The sequence below is a fragment of the Stenella coeruleoalba genome, assembly GCF_951394435.1.
Source record: "Stenella coeruleoalba genome assembly, chromosome: 2".
Lineage (NCBI taxonomy): Eukaryota > Metazoa > Chordata > Mammalia > Artiodactyla > Delphinidae > Stenella > Stenella coeruleoalba.
The window spans coordinates 90,784,109-90,800,720 of record NC_137147.1 but is presented as its reverse complement, the minus strand read 5'-3'; the positions used below and the strand labels follow the sequence as shown (position 1 = coordinate 90,800,720).

The 16,612-nt window shown below is 38.3% G+C and overlaps 1 protein-coding gene across 2 annotated transcripts in view; it reads left to right on the top strand.

Moving 5' to 3' along the window:
* Positions 1 to 16,612, top strand: part of FBN1 (fibrillin 1) — a 253,699-nt gene that overhangs the window by 134,985 nt on the left and 102,102 nt on the right. For both annotated transcript variants that reach the window (XM_079907012.1, XM_079907011.1), the window contains 7 exons: positions 1,183 to 1,362; positions 1,997 to 2,137; positions 3,868 to 3,987; positions 6,978 to 7,103; positions 8,740 to 8,862; positions 12,100 to 12,222; positions 13,316 to 13,468. In XM_079907012.1, coding sequence (XP_079763138.1) covers positions 1,183 to 1,362; positions 1,997 to 2,137; positions 3,868 to 3,987; positions 6,978 to 7,103; positions 8,740 to 8,862; positions 12,100 to 12,222; positions 13,316 to 13,468 — 966 coding nt within the window. The remainder of the gene's footprint in view (positions 1 to 1,182; positions 1,363 to 1,996; positions 2,138 to 3,867; positions 3,988 to 6,977; positions 7,104 to 8,739; positions 8,863 to 12,099; positions 12,223 to 13,315; positions 13,469 to 16,612) is intronic.

The following is a 16,612-nucleotide window of genomic DNA, read 5'->3' as shown; positions in this document are numbered from 1 at the left end:
TTTCAGTACGACATATCACTGTGTGATAGAATAAGGCAGATTCTAGTCCACAAGGAAAATAAAAATACTAGCCTAATTGCTATTAATGGATGAAGCTAGTATAAAAAGTACCTATGGGAGAATCCCTGTGTGACAGAGGTAATAAAATAATCAACATTCTGGAAAGAGGGAAAAAAGAAATTTTAAAAATTATATAGTTTACTTTATAGAAGGGAACTGTAACAAAATATGGCTATTTGTAGGAAACATGAAAATGAGTGGCTTTAAATGACGCCTATCTACTGATAACTCCAAAACTTAGCAGCAGCCCTGACTTCTTCTCTAGGCTTCAAACTCTCTTTTAAAACTGCTTTGTGACATCTCCATGTGGATGTCTGATATCTCAAAATTCATATGCTCAACGTATAGCTTTTACCCACCAAACCTGCTCCCATCACAGTTTTTCCCATCTCAGCAAACGGCACCAATGTCTACCCTGTTGCTCAACTGGAAAACTAGAAGTCATTCTTGATTTCCTATTCCCTCAGCTCTGACATTTACTCCTTCCCCAAACATAGCCCATTCATCTCTAAAATAATCTTCAAATGTGTTTACTTCTGTCCAGTTCCATCACTGGCTCCCTTGTCCAGCCATCCTTGTCTTGCCCTTGGTCTTCTGCAGCAGTCTTACCTCCCTCCAGTACAGTCTCCAAATGCCAGTGAGAATGATCTTCTGAAAATGTTCATCTGATCATGTCCCACCCCTGCAGAAGACTACCAGTGACTTCCCAAGGCATATAAAATAAAATCCAAGCACTAAAAAGTGTGCTCTTCAGAGTCCTGTGGGATCCACAGGTGGGAAGACTGGGTGGAGATCATGGCATTTTATTCTATTCTTCCTTGAGGTGAATTTTGACATAGGTAAAGACTTCCTAGGTTTTAGGAGGGACATGTGGTACACACTCTGGGGAGTTTGTTTCCAGTTTTGAATTATTGTTCCAGTCTGGTTGCTGCTGTAGGTTTTAGGAATGCTGACTTGAGGGAAAAAAAGCCAAGTCAGTTAGCTTTTTTCCTTTTCTCCAATTGACCTACGTGGTTTGATGATCAGTTCTATTCAAAATTTCTTTACAAAGTAAGGATGACTTCCATGGGCCTATGGCATATGCTACCCCTCAGCTGTTGTGTTGTGTTTTTTTTTTTCCAGAGGATTTCAACAAGCTGTGCTCTGTCCCTATCGTAATTCCCGAGAGGCCAGGATATCCTTCCCCACCCCTTGGCCCCATTCCTCCAGTTCACCCTGTTCCTCCTGGCTTTCCTCCTGGACCTCAAATTACAGTCCCTCGACCACCAGTGGAATATCCATATCCATCTCGGGAACCGCCAAGTAAGAGCTCAAAAGTCATCTAATTACGTTTCTTGCATTAATCAGGTTAACTTTTTTGTTGTTGTTTATGCTGTTTAAGTCATTAAGTAAGTTTAACCAATCCTTAAAGATTTCATTTACAGAGTGTAGTATATACCTTTCTCAACTGGCCTATTGCATAAAGGAAAATGGGCAGTTTCATATTCTCCAGAGATTAATGTCCTCTTGCTATTGATGTTGTGGGAGAAATTTAAATCTGATTCACAGGATGAATTCATAGAGGAGGCATTAGATTACTCTTTGGGTTAAATATCATGCAAAGCAGTTTTGCAAATAGTTAAATGCCAGTAACTCACTGCCTTTGTTGCTTCCCTGCGCTCGAGGCCTGAGAGTGAGGCGGAGGGAGCGGTGGGGAGAAGCAGGCAGAGGAGCAGGCTACAGCGAGGCCGCGGTACCTGGCAGCGTGCGCCACGGTGCACAGGTGCTCTCTGTAGGCGAGAATGGAAACATGCTCTGTTGACGCCAGGCGACCTTTGCCCAGAGTGTCCTCCTTCCTTTATGATTCAGCATCTTGCCCGTTATCACTGGATTCAGTGCTGGTGGAAGATGCCCTAGTTAGACACAATTTTAATGGGGTTTCGTGTTATTCCTTCAGGGGTGTTGCCCGTCAACGTCACTGATTACTGCCAGCTGTTTCGCTATCTCTGTCAAAATGGACGCTGCATCCCAACTCCTGGGAGCTACCGGTGTGAGTGCAACAAAGGATTCCAGCTGGACCTCCGCGGGGAGTGCATTGGTACGTGATAGACCACTGGCTTGGCACCAAGAGGCTACTGCAGTGCTGTTTCATGACTGTATAGGTGTTCTATGGCTGCTATAACAAATTGTCTCAAACTTAGTGGCTTAAAACAACACAGATTTATTATCTTATATTTCTATAGGTTAAAAGTCCGACACGGGTCTTTCTGGGCTAAAATCAAGGTGTCGGCAGGGCTGCGTTCCTCTCCGAGGCTCTTGGAGAGAATCCATTTCTTTGCCTTTTCCGGCATCTAGAAGCCGTGTGTATTCCCTGGCTGAGGGCCTGTTTCTTCATCTTCAAAGCCAGCAGTGTAGCATCTTCAAATCTCGAACTCTCTGGTTCTCTCTTTGCGTTCCTTCTAACACGTTTCAGGATCTTTGTGATTACATTGGGCCCATCTGTATATAATCCAGGAGGGATGGATTCCGCTGATTAGCAACTTAATTGCCCTTGCCGTGTAGCATGTTCACAGGTTCTGGTGGTTAGGACATGAACGTATTGGGGGAGGGGCATTATTATGCCTACTGTAGTGACTTTTAACTTTCATGGTAAAACACATTCAAGGCATTGCTGGTAACTCTTACTTAAGCCATCCTATCGAAGCCTGATCATTAAAATAAAGCGTTAGAAATATCCCCAAATCATGAAACTTTGCATGGTTTACTAATTTGAGTGGATAACTTACCAACAGTCTCTAGTGAGCAAGGAACTTTAAGTCGTTGATAAGGCAGTTAAGCTAGTGAAGGAAGGAAATGTAACACAAGGATAATTTGTTGGATTGGGTAAGAACACCCAGTTGCCATCTAACTTTTTAAAAATAAACTGCTCTCTTAGGTCTATTATAAATCGCAATTCCAGGTATGAATCAGGCAGAAAGAAGTAGTTCTTGGTTTCTCATGCTCTATAGTTTCCAGGTGATATGAAAGCCCCTTCAAGTAGCTTGTTAAGAGCTTGTTAAGAGCTTGTTCAAGTAGCTTGTTCAAGTAGCTTCAATCCTGAGAGGTCATCCAGAGCTGGGTAGGAAAGGCAAAGGGGACGTCTCGCTCAGGGTTGTGAGATCAGACTTGCATCTGCCACAAGAAGCATGGGACTTCGGACAAGTGGGTTATCTTCCATAAGCTTTAGCTTCTTCATCTTCACAAACAGAGGAATAAAAACCAGTTTACCGGTAAGTAAACTGATAGCTCTAAATGAGTGTAAAACTAGTGGGAGCCTGTCTAGGGGCGGGGTGGAGGTGGTAGCAGCCTTGATGGTGGGTGAGAATTGCCCTTTAAGCAACAACAGCTTCACGGTTTGCTGTAATATTCATCGCGGAACTGAGAAAGGAATGCTTAGATATGGTTAGGTCTTCTTTTCATTGAAAAATTGAGCTTCAAGAGACACTCAGAATTCTGTCCAGAAGCCACTTCTGAAATATTAGTCTGTTTGATTCCCTTATGTCAGACCCAAGGAAGAGAAAATGTTTATTGGCTTGGAGTGTTGAGTTGCTGTGTATTTGGCATTTTTCTCTGAAAAATGACACAGGAAAATAATACATTCTAACTGCTCAACCAGTTAAAGTGGCCGGTGACACCGTTATTGTAGTGGAAAGAAAAAAGATCTTTTCATTATGCTATTTATTTCTTAAAAGGAAAGTGTTTTAGCGTGTAAAGGAAACCAGTAAAATGGTCTTGGAGTTATGAGTTACTGCGATCTAATGTCTTACTGAAATATACTGTGTTTTGCAGATGTTGATGAATGTGAGAAAAACCCTTGTGCTGGTGGCGAGTGTATTAATACCCAGGGCTCCTACACCTGTCAGTGCCGACCTGGCTATCAGAGCACACTCACCCGGACAGAATGCCGAGGTACGTGTGGTCCTAGCTTGGCACGTTGGACATGTATGCTAAGTAAGGAGTTAGCTTTGAAGGAATTCCGTGGAGTCTGAATAACCCTTGTCGGGAGAGGCTAATATGCTCCCATTGCTTTTTTGCACTTAATTCCAGAAATTGTTACTCTGAAGGATAGCATCATACGATCTGGCAAACATTCAAGTTATTTTAAAAGATGTTTCTGTGCCTGTGGGAATATCTTCTTTTCACTTCCTTTTTTTTTTGCCTCATCACTGTATTGTCTTAACTTTTAACCTGAGAGCTAGGGAATGGGGTTGTCCTTTGTTGACACAGAAACTGAGAAATGTTTCAGGTGAAATTTTACGCAATTAATTGCTTCATGGAAAGGCCTGAAGGATAAGAAGTGCCTGTAAGTTCTTGCTGCTTATTTCGTGTAGTCAGCGGCAGCATCACCTGGGAGCCAGTTGGAAATGCAGCATCTCAGGTCCCACTTGAGACCTGCTGAATCAAAATCAGCATTTTAACAAGATCTTCCAGGGACCCTTACGCATGTGAAAGTTTGAGAAGCACTGCTATAAAGTTTCCTCACAAAAATTTCCCTTCCGATTTGTTTATTAATTGACTTATTAAGCCACCCAATATACCTCTTATTGGATGACTTTGATGTACTGAGTTTCTGAGATAGAAATAATTAAGATATGCGCCCCACCTCAGGGCACTCAAATATCTAAATCTCTATAAGTTGGGCACAGAATGATGTGTTATAATTTATCAGTTAAAGCCAGATAAAAGCAACAGAACTCTGTTGAAATTAAATACAAGGGAAGATAGGGAGGTTTGTATCACTTTAAAAATTTGTCAGCCATTAATGAGTTAATTTTATTTGCCTCTTTTAGCAAAAGTCCTTCATATTAGTTGAAGGCATACAGATGTTTTTATTTTTTATTAGTGACTGTTTTCAAAATCTTTGAATTTGGTTCTGACTTAGGGATTTCTTGCCATCAGTGTATTTGAGTACACCGCTTATAAATGGCAATTTTGAGCAGAAAAACCTGGAGCACAGCATTTCAATCTGTTAATATTTCTATTAATGGCCTACTTACTGAATTACAAATATAGTTTGAGTTTTTAACTGAGTTTAGAACCTGCTTTATAACTACTGTTTAAAATAATCAGCACGTACAAACAGTATACGAGGCATTTTGCAATCGTGGAAGATAAACCGAAACCAGTGTTTCAGAAGACAGCACTACGAAATAAGCAAATAGAAGACATTCTTGAGAGTACTCAGCTGCGGCAAGGGCCCGTCAGTGTAGGTGCATGTTATTGCCATCACTCTGAGACTTAGTTTATTAGAGACTGAAGGTTACCTAAAAGCCTCAAGCACTGTCTTCTTTAAGAGCTAGTGCGAAGTTTAGCCCAAGCACAAGAAGTGGATAACGTGATCACATTTGTGGGTAGACGAAAGTCGCCACAGAATGGTCAGAAAGGCTGTATACTTAGCTGAGAAGGACACGAGGAACTGAACAGAGGGGACAGAAGAAACATACAGAAACACGGTAGAGACGTTGAATGGCAAGCTTTTCATTTCTTTTTGTAAGGCAGCAGGAGCCCGAATGCCATTTTCAAATTAGTGAGGAGAGAAAAAGCTGAACTCTTTATCCTGTTGATTTTATCCTTGGGCCTCCATAGATTATAGAATGCTAAAAAAAAAATAGTAGATTATAAAATCTTAAAAAAAAAAGTCTGCAGAAGAATATGCAGCTTTTACTATTTTTTGGAATGTGGAGCAGGTCAGATTTTAGTAAGGATTAAGAAATAAATGAGAGAGAAAAAGATTGTAGGTTGTTGGCACAAAGATCAGACAGAAGAAAAGCCCAGACTGCTTCAGCTAGTCCAATGACTCGTGTGGAAACCACTGCTGGATCTGCCCAGAAAGAAAGTGCGTCTGAGGGTCAACCACAAGACACCGTGCAGACACAGGGTAGACAGAATAACCAGTATGCCATGAATGCACATTCTTGTCGTCCAAAGGATGTTTAGGGCTCTTATACCCAGGCACATGGCCTCAACTCTGCATGGGTAGGTCTGCTCCCATCCAACTCTGCTCAGTGCCCTGGCCTCTATCTCCTGGGGAATAAGCCCTGGCAAAGGTTGTACGCTCTGTAGACAAGGTGGTTTGTGTTCATCCTTTTTGATGTTCATCCAGGCATGTAGCCTAGAAACTGAGGGGAATAGATAATCCAGGGTAACTCGTTGTGCACTTTAGGTTAATTACTCATCTTTAAATGAGAGATCAGATGCAGGTTATTTGAGTTATTGTCATTTTTAATACTTCCATATCATGCTCTGTTGTTTACTTTGGCATACTATTAAACATGAAAGAAAAAAGGGGAAATGCCCCCATAGTACCAATATTTTGTTTGTTAGAATACTCATAAAGTTATAAAAGAGACTAAGAATATATAAACAAATAAAACTGTATTTGCACCAGAACTGCCATAAGGAAGGTAGACATTTCAGAGTCAAAATGATTGACGGTTTTCAGATGGAATTAGGTTTTTAAATTGTTTTTTTTTTAATGGCATTTCTGTTTAACTGTTCTGATACAGTGAACATCAGATCTGCCTTTTGATCATGTCTTAAAAGACACCAGCCAAAGTTCATTGTAAATAATGATATACACTGGCTCATTGAATTACCTAGGAAAATGGTGAAAAAGAACCTATTTTGTTTACAGAACTGAGATTTAGGGAGTCTTCTTAGAAAGTAAAGTTAAACCGAATGCTATTATGTTGGCATTTTTTTCTTTCATATGTCTTTCAAACTTTTATTAGTAACCCTAAATTTTATATTAGTTAATACTGAGTTTATGTTGAAGAATATTATTTAGTAATCAAAACCCAAGACTAAGATCATGAATTTAGAGATGGTGAGAGGAAGAAATAAAATAATTTAAAATCCCCTAAATAAAGCTATTTCTTCCTTTTCGACTTCGATTTTAGACATTGATGAATGTTTACAGAATGGCCGTATCTGCAATAACGGACGTTGCATCAACACAGATGGCAGTTTCCACTGTGTGTGTAATGCAGGATTTCATGTTACGCGTGATGGGAAGAACTGTGAAGGTAATACAGTGTAATAATAATTACAGTATAATCGTGTCATTCCCCTATTCCATTGCAGTTTCAGTATCAAAAGTCTTTAACAAGGCCAAGTCAAACATTGAGTGAAAGGTCAAAGTATCAAATGTATATTCACCTATTGTTATCTGGGAGGATGCCTAACTTTCAACAGTATTAGTTCCTTTAATTCACATTTGTGTGAGTCAAATAACATTGTAAATATAGGAGCAGAGCTTGCTATTTAAATATTCCTGGTGACGAAACTTTTGTAGCATAAATCATTACTTCCAAATTTTATGCAGTCAGAATTTGTACATTAAAAAAAAATAGGACACACCTAATCTCCTATATTCTTCAGTCACTTATAATCCTTTTGTTTCAAGTGTCTGTAGTAATGAAATATTACTAAGGAGTATCTGAAAATGTAAAATTTGAGAGAAATGTTGGCGAGAGTCAGCCCTTTATATTGCCTCTTGAATTAATCACCTCACTTTGAATTGGGCTGTGTTTCATTTTGTCTTTTTCCCTGCCTTTTCTCCCCTAAATTGAAAATGTGACAATTATTGATGAGTTTCCACTTCTCAGACCTTTAGCAAAAAATGAAGAATGCTCCTTATCATCTTTCCCAAAGTCTTCGGGAAAGATCCCAAGAATCTATTCATACATTAAAGGAATTTCAAAATTGTTCTTAGAAACATTTTTGGCAGAATATTATCTCAGTGATTCAATTCAAAGACTTAATGCCAAAATTCTCAGTTGGGATAGAGTCTTGTTTAAAAAAGAAAAAAAATCATAAATTACTTCGGTCTGACTAAAGCCTGTAAGTGAAAACACACTGTGTCTAGAAGAGCAAGTGCCTCCTAAGACAGCTGTAATATTAAATAAAATAGCTGATGAATTTAAAGAAATACCTGTATGCTCAAGGGATCCTAAAGGTTAGCTGTCATGGCTATACTCTATAGTCAAGTCTTGCATTTTACAAATACATTTTTCCTATCCCTATTTAAAATTGCTTCAAACTGCAAGCAGTTCTCTGGCTTCTACTTTTTAAAGAATCAAGAAGTAGCCTAAATACATTTCATCATTCTTAGTTTCGATTTTGTTTCTATTTTCAGTATATTAGAAGTAATGTGGATCTGTAAATATAACCATCAGGCTGTTTACACACCTTTCAGTTTGTAAACTGCTCTTCCTAAAAAGAGCCTTGGTAGCTTTTATTGAGTTAAATTTCATATATATATTTATATGGAAAATATATTTATATGAAATTCCATAGATATATAGTATGAGTCTAATACATATACATGTGTATATACATATACACATATATGTGCATATACAGATTACAGATATACGTATATGCTTGTGTAAGTATATATGTATATATATACACACATGTCCTAAAATAAATTTAGCCCTATAGTTTGCATGCACATGTCAAAAATTGAGAACTTGAGATACGTCTTTCATATGGCCACTCTTCTCTTTGTAAGCTATAATTTGGATGAAAATTAACCTTAGACAATAATAACAAAAAAGTAAAGAAATGTGACGAAACAGAATTCTATTGATCCAGGTTGGCTTCCTTTGTAAGCTTACTCATCTGGCCATAAGAAAATATATCCTTTGTATTTTTCAGATATGGATGAATGCAGCATAAGGAATATGTGCCTTAATGGAATGTGTATCAATGAAGATGGCAGTTTTAAATGTATTTGCAAACCTGGATTTCAGCTGGCATCAGATGGGCGTTATTGTAAAGGTTTGTGCTCTAAATCATATTCTTCACCCGTTTTTTCTCCTCTCTACATTGCTTAGAGCTACCACCTTTCCTTATTGATTCTCCCTATTTAAAGTACCCCTAACTCTGTACTAAGAAACCTGACTGGAACTCCTTCTTAAGTCCAGCCATCCAGAGAGCTACGATTTATGCCCAGAAGGCTGTTCTTACTTCAGAAAGAGTGTTTGGTGTCTTCTCAAAGGAGCCTGATAGGCTCCATAGCAAATGAATGAGAAGCTGAACTACCATTTGGACTACCAACAGCTGTGAGCATCTTTTTAAATAAGCTGAGTTCTGCCTCTTCCTTACAGTTGAGGAATAATGACAGTTGGCTTCTTGACGGCTGTCATTTGCCACCTCTTACGTCTTCACCTGGACAAAATATTGTAGACTCTTAGTGCGGTGATCTCTTCTTCATAATTTCCTCCAGATACCTTAAGAAACACAATTTATTTAAGCTTTATCAAATCACAGAAGCAAAAAAGAGAAACAGGATTAAGCAGAAGAAATAAAGGAACCAGGAGCCATTATTTAGCTCTGTGACTTTTGAAATAATCTTATTACTCCAAGTAGTGAAGCAAAATGAAGATTTTTATTTGTGCTGTTGAAAATTGGGGTCCTGAGAAGAGTTATCAGGAGATAACTGGAGTTATCAGGAGAAGAAGTTAAATTTGTGCTTAGTGTCTCTGCCTCATGCGGTCAAGGATGAGTAATTATTGCCCTTGTGTCCAAGATCTGAGCTGCAACCAGACTTCTCAAGGAACCTCATACTCAAAATAGATCCAGGGAATCTGCTAAAATATAACACTCAAAACCATAGTTTCAGATATAGAAGGTAGAGAGAGCATCAGGCTATTCAAGATGGAGAAGGCAAGAAAAAGTCCTATGGTGCCTCTTCTCTGGGTGCCCTTGTATTAAGTCCTTGTATTAAGTCTTCAGCGTGTTGTGTATTTCCTCTAGGCTTAAAAGAGCTTCTAGCCCTTGGTTGTTTACCTACATTCTCTATGACCTTCACATAAATAGCTCTTAATATCATGGAAATCTGCCTTCACAGCAAGAGAAAGGTTTTTTTGTTTGTTTGTTTTTTGTTTTCAAATTTGAAGTAGGAAATTGGTTTTCCGTGCTTTTGAGCTATGTGTTGGGAGGAACTTATAGTTGGGGAGACAAGATTAACGCGTGGAAATGTTAAGACAGCATACAACAAAGCACCAAATTGTGCAAATTAAGTGCTGTACAAGTGAAAAAGAAAGGGGAAGGGAAGGATTGCTGGAATATTTGGAACTAGGCTTCCAAACAAAATAACAGAAGGAAATGTGAAAGTCCCTTTGTGAACAGAACTCTTCTGAGAACACACACTCCTCTCTCTTACCTATGCACAGAGCATGCTAAGATTCACTTTCAGTACCTATAGGCTGCCAGTGACCCAGGCCACAGACTCTTAAGGGTGGCCAATAGATAATGCTGTTGTAACTATTTCAGAAGATATTATGACCTCATAGGTGAAGCCCGGTTTTGCAACTGTTTGCAATCAGTGAACTAGTATCTTATTGATAAATGGATTGTTCCAGTCATTTGAAAGTGCCTGATGATTAAAAGTCTGCTCTGACTTTAACATTCTGGCTTAAGAATCAGAGCTGGAGAGAAAGAGAGGGGGGAAATGCTCCATATTCTTACCTGTGTCGTCTTTATTCTGATGTATAGAGAAGATGGAATACACACACTTGTAGTAAGAATAAAGGAAGAAAAAAGAAAAAAATTTCTTGTATGCTGAATTTCTTTTCCATCATTTTTCTCTTGACATCATGGGATAAGATTTTCTCTTCATGCTGAACACTTGGTTCTGATCCCACAAAGATGTAACTGTTCAAAGCTGAATGAACAATGCTAATTTAATCGCTACAGTTAACTAATCTGATGAACAGTCTGGTCTCCCTGATCACTCTCTGAAGGTGGAGGCCACTCACTTTGAGCAACGCCCTCTGGATCTATGTTCCATCGCTGTCCCCAGTAAAAAACCTTTGGATTACATTTCAGACTGTAGTCACCACTGTTTTACTGTAGATCTCGATTTGAACAAAAAGGTGACCTGAATAACTGAACCAGTTTGAGTTCACGTATTTAAATATAACTGCTGTTTTAAAATACAATCTGTACACGGAATCTTGGACCATCTGAATATATTTTGTGCCAAATAACACAAGCTATGTAAAACGCAGAGGTGTTTCAGTCTCAATTTGCCTTTTTAAGGTCAGAAGAAAGGAAATATTCACCTACACCAGTTGTATATTATAAAAGGAGTTGTTATAAAACGACTTGTTCCTAAGTGTTATATGTTTTCCAAAACACAGTTTTGGTACCATTTCTGTTTCCGTGTTGGAAATAGAACATGTTTGGTACCATGTTCAGGGGGAAAAGTATCTGCTATTATTAGTATGTGCCCAATAAAATCTTTTACCAGGCCTCCCTAAGGATACACATACGATACTATAAAATATTTGTAATGCTTAAGAGAGACTTTTCTTTGCTGGGTTCCAATTGCTTACAGTGCTGTTGTTGGCTAGGAGTTGTCATCAAAATCATCTATATTCATTTTCTGTTCCTTTTTTATGGTGTTCCATCCAGGCTTTAGTTCTGTGTCTCCTCATGCCATTCTAATTTTCCCAGAGAGTTAAGGCATGAGTGATACTGGAATGGACACCAGTCTGGGTGTTGGATGCCAAAAGGAGAAGCTTCCTGCCCAGGCCAAAGATGTAGTTTATTATCAAGCTAGATCTCTGACAGTCCTGGAAAAATTGCCATGTGAAACATTACACAAGACCCTTTGTCTTTTAGCTGTCACTTTCCTTCTTCTTCCAATTCTGTTTTTGCCTTTGTGATTCTTACATTGGATAAAAAAAAAAAAAAAATCTCTGGAGAATGTTATTGAAATAGCTTTCTATGGAAAAGAAATAAACTCAGACAGTTTATCTCTCTCCATTTTTGTTCCTTTTCTCTCAAAGGAAAATGAAATGCATCTCACTGAGCTTTTATTGTTGACGCTGCATATTACTGTAAATCTTCCCTATTTTCAAGTCTTAGAACTGTAAATATGTTATGTCTTTAGATAAAGTCACTTTATTTTTTTTTCTCTTTTTTTTTAACATCTTTATTGGAGTATAATTTCTTTACAACGTTGTGTGAAGTCGCTTTATTTTTAATAAGTGCTTTTCCCCACCACAGATATTAACGAGTGTGAAACACCTGGGATCTGCATGAATGGGCGTTGTGTCAACACTGACGGCTCCTACCGATGTGAATGCTTTCCTGGACTGGCCGTTGGTCTGGATGGACGTGTGTGTGTTGGTAAGGTTAAAGCCGTAACTAGATGTACGATAGAGATCCACCCTCTATCAGTCAATAAAATCCGTCAATAATAAATGTACTTGACTGTAGCAGATATGATACAATTAATATTTGTGGGGCAACAAACCAACAGGGTCAGTTCTTTTCTTGTATGACATGGATATTAGTTTAAGGCATAGAAAGACGAGCTGAGATCAATGAAAACCAAGGGAATCCCCACCTCTCCTTCTCCCTTGTCTTTCCTAATCACCTAACTGTCCTCAATTTTCTCCAACCCTCCTTTGTTGATAATGGTCTTTGAAATTGACCTGTATGTGCCCATTATCTCATGGTGAACATTTCATTTTCATCTAGGGAATTAAATGTTCCAAGGGAGGTATAGAATGCAAAGGAGGATATGGATAAGTAAGAAACTTATATGATAATAGTTTTATGTGGCTTTATAAAGAGTTTGAGATTTGTTGATAAATAGATACAAAGTTTTTCCAAATTACTTTTAAGAAAGGTAGTCGGTAGACCCTTTGAATTGGGAGAGTATTGGACATAGCTGGAAATCCCCTCCTGGTGGTAAAGATGATACTGCTTAGTTAGACCAATATCTGCAGATTTGTATAAATGAACCTTTTACGGATTAAACATCCTCCTTTTTGAAAGTACATCTAATTCAGATATTCAATAATTGCATGTTTATTTTGAGGTCATCTGTATTTCTAATAAAGATCTTATTTATCATAAGGTGAGATTGAATGGTCATCCATCATTCATTCAACATTTATTAAGTGCCTTCTCTGTACACTCCTGGGGAAGAAAAAAATGAGTGAGGTATAATCCTAGCCCTTAAGGACCTCACAGTTGGGTAAACCCTAATAGTCCCTAGAGAACCGGAAGAGTCTAGTAATTGGTTTCCAGTGCTTGGAAGCTGAATGCAGAATGATTTGTTTCGTTTTGTTTTCTATTGAGACCTAATACCAGAGGCATTCTCTGTGAGTTAGACCAGGGACAATGGCTAAATAAAACCAGCTTCAACTTTGACCTGGGGGGTTCCCATCTGTTTGAAGCGATAGTATGATGACAGATGCTTCTTCCTGTGTAGACACACACATGCGGAGCACATGCTACGGTGGATACAAGAGAGGCCAGTGTGTCAAACCCTTGTTTGGCGCTGTTACCAAATCTGAGTGCTGTTGCGCCAGCACCGAGTATGCTTTTGGGGAACCTTGCCAACCGTGTCCTTCACAGAATTCAGGTATGTGGTATCGCGGGGATGCCCCAGTACTCCCAGCCTTCCGCCACCATCTGCAGTCTTTGCATTTTTGGAAGTCACGGGGGAAGATTGCGTCTGCTCTCCAGGTGCGCCATGTACCTTGCTGGGGTCTTGGCAGGCGCTGCTCAGCCTCTGCTCAGCTGTTCCTCACAGGCCCAGCCATCACTTGGATTAGGCAGCACATTCATGCCTCCCCTCTGAACTCCTCCACCTCCGTAATAGTCATGCTCTTTAGGGTGTGTGCGACTTGCCTTGTTTTCTAAAGTAGCTTCACAGTGTTTACATTTTGTAGGAACTATTATAAAAGCAGGATGCTACCGAGCGTAAAAGTCAATAATTTTCAGATGACCTGAATGTTTCCAACTTTTTTCCAAAAGGCCATTTGTGAATTTTGTTCAAATCCTTCGGGCTGCTTGAGGGTGTGCTTTTCCTAAATGATTTTATTCAACTCTAGGGAAAAAGTGTTTTTCTCAATTTGAGTGACATGGCATAGTGAAAAGGAAACTTGTCAGTGAGTCAGAATTCTGCTCCCCAGCCACAGGCAGACACATTACTTAATTGGAGGTTCAGTTTTTTGTGGATTTTTGTTTATTTAGGAATTTTTCTCACCGAATTTCAAAAGGATTTGAGATGGCTTCCATTAGTAAACAATTATGAAATAGAATAATATGGAAAAGGGATCTTCATTTTTTTCATCTACAAAATGAATTGTCTTAGGTAATCCAGAAGATCCTCTCCAGTTGTAAATTATTTCTGTTTGTAAGGCAAAAATAGTTTATTGAAATGAAAGCAGTAGACTGTCAACATTTGAATGTAATTTTAAGGTAGCTTGGCAGTTGACTTCTAATGTCCTAAAATAGAATAAGTCCTAATATTGAAAACGTGTAGCTCTGATTGGTTGGTTTACCTCTAAGATTCAGTTAGTTCATTTCTGGCCTAGATACTATCTATTAAAGACGAGCTCACAATTTGTAAACATTTGCCATTTTGAAAATGACAATATTTGAAGTCAGACAGAAATTAAAATGTATTATGAGAAGTTAGAGAAAGTTAAGTAGAAGACTTTAAAAGTCTTTAAAATGGGGGAATGCCAGTTAAAGAAAGAAAGCTTTATTCTGGATGACTGCTTCACCCAGTCATTTCATATATGATTACTAACAAATATATGTTTGCAATAATACTTCGATTATATAGTATACAAATATAATTCTATCTAAAAAGATACTTCCACACAACTTTATAGTTGTATATTATTAATATCATCCTTTTAAAGTAAAGTTTGTTACTTTAATTTTTCCAAGTACTTTCCTTGCATACTTTGAATTTACAAGATAGATGGGTATCCTAAAAACTGGTACAAGGATATAGGTGATTTGTCCGTGTCTTGAATGAGTAGAATAGCCAAAGCTTAGAATCCAGGATCCTTGGTGCATATAGTTTTTTGTTTTTACATTTTCCTCTGGCCCCCAATTACATCTCCAGAGAATTCTTATGCTACATAGGAAAATGAAATTAAAAAGATGACCCAAAGAAACCAAATTTCTTTAAGCAGTAAAGCTTAAAGAGAGTTACATTTTGAAGCTCAGTTCTACTACCTTCTGTTTTATATTTGAATCAGTTTACACAAAAGTGGTCCACATGTGGAAATAGTTCCATCCCGTTTGGTTTCTCCACCTCTCTGATAGATGAAAATGCCAAATCATGAAGGATTGAAATGTAGGATGTCCCTTATTTCAGGAGAGAGGAGGGATTTTAAAGGGGACTGGAAATATCCAGAAGGAATATCTTTAGTCAATTTAATGAGAAATTCTAACCACTTAACATCTAAAGTTCATCTTTGTGCTCTGGAAGTCAAATAAACTATATTTCCAGATACATCTCACTGGCTGCTGAGCATTTACTCCTTGTAGAAATCCGTCAGTTAAAGCTACAGGAGAGTAATGATTAGGAATTTTCTCTTCTGTCCTCATTCCACTGTCTCCACGGCACAACACTGAGTTAGCTTAGCAACACCTACCATTTATTAAGTGCTTGAGTTGGGCTGAGCACTTTACATGTTCTCTCAGGAAATCTACAGCACTACCATGTGAGTTGGGTATCATTGTCTACACTTATATAAGAGGGAACTAGAAGAGGGAAAGGGCTTGCTCCCAAGACCCTCAGCAATAAGCATTGTCATCAGCATTCAAACCCATGCTGATCTGAATTCACTACAGAGTCTAGTACCGGATCCTGCCCAAATGGAAAAGAATAATGACAATAATTTGCTTCCGTGTAGGCTAAGCATCAGCTAATTTAACACTAATTATAAAATTGCTTTCAGCAAAACTGGCATGATTTTGTTTTTCCTGTTTTATTACTTACACTGTTTCACAAGTGCTTTAATTTATTGCTGATGTGAGAGAATAAAGAGGATGTATTTCTTTCTGCTGCCAGTCCCTGGCTTTCAAACACAGTGGCAGCCACCTTTCCATTTTTTCCCTTTTTGGATCCTTTTAAGATGATTTAAAAATTAAGGGATTTCACCTCTTTTCTCAAATTTATGTTTGGTAGAAGACAGAGGCTCTGAAGGAGTCAACCTTCATCTTTTAATCTATAAACAATTATAACTCCTTTGCATCCCCTGTCATCAGGAATGCAATTTTCTAGAATGTGGAGGTATAGGAACTATCTGCTTCAGCACCGAGGTACAGGTGGCCTATGTAAAAAAGCAGCATCCCTAATATTCACTTCTCCTGCCACCTAAGCACAACTGATCTGCATTTGACCATGAGATTCTGTAGTTGCCAGAAACCATGGGCAACTAAGGGAAACTTCGTTTCTTTTCCTGGGATTAAGTGTGGTTCCTATTAGTTCTCCATTTCCATCATTCACTCTTAGGTTTATCTAAATATTGTTGGAATTGCGTATAAAGCATTGCATCAATTTTAAGAAATAGAAATCTGATTCCATCACAAATTTGGGAACATATTCTATATACCTCCATTTCTTCAGTAAGATCCAGTTTTAACATTATGCAATACATTTCCTATGGATTTATATAATAGAATGAATCTGGCATCCTGATAAATATTAACTTTAAAAATACACGTAAATGCAAGTGTAGATACCGTGTTATTCTTGTGA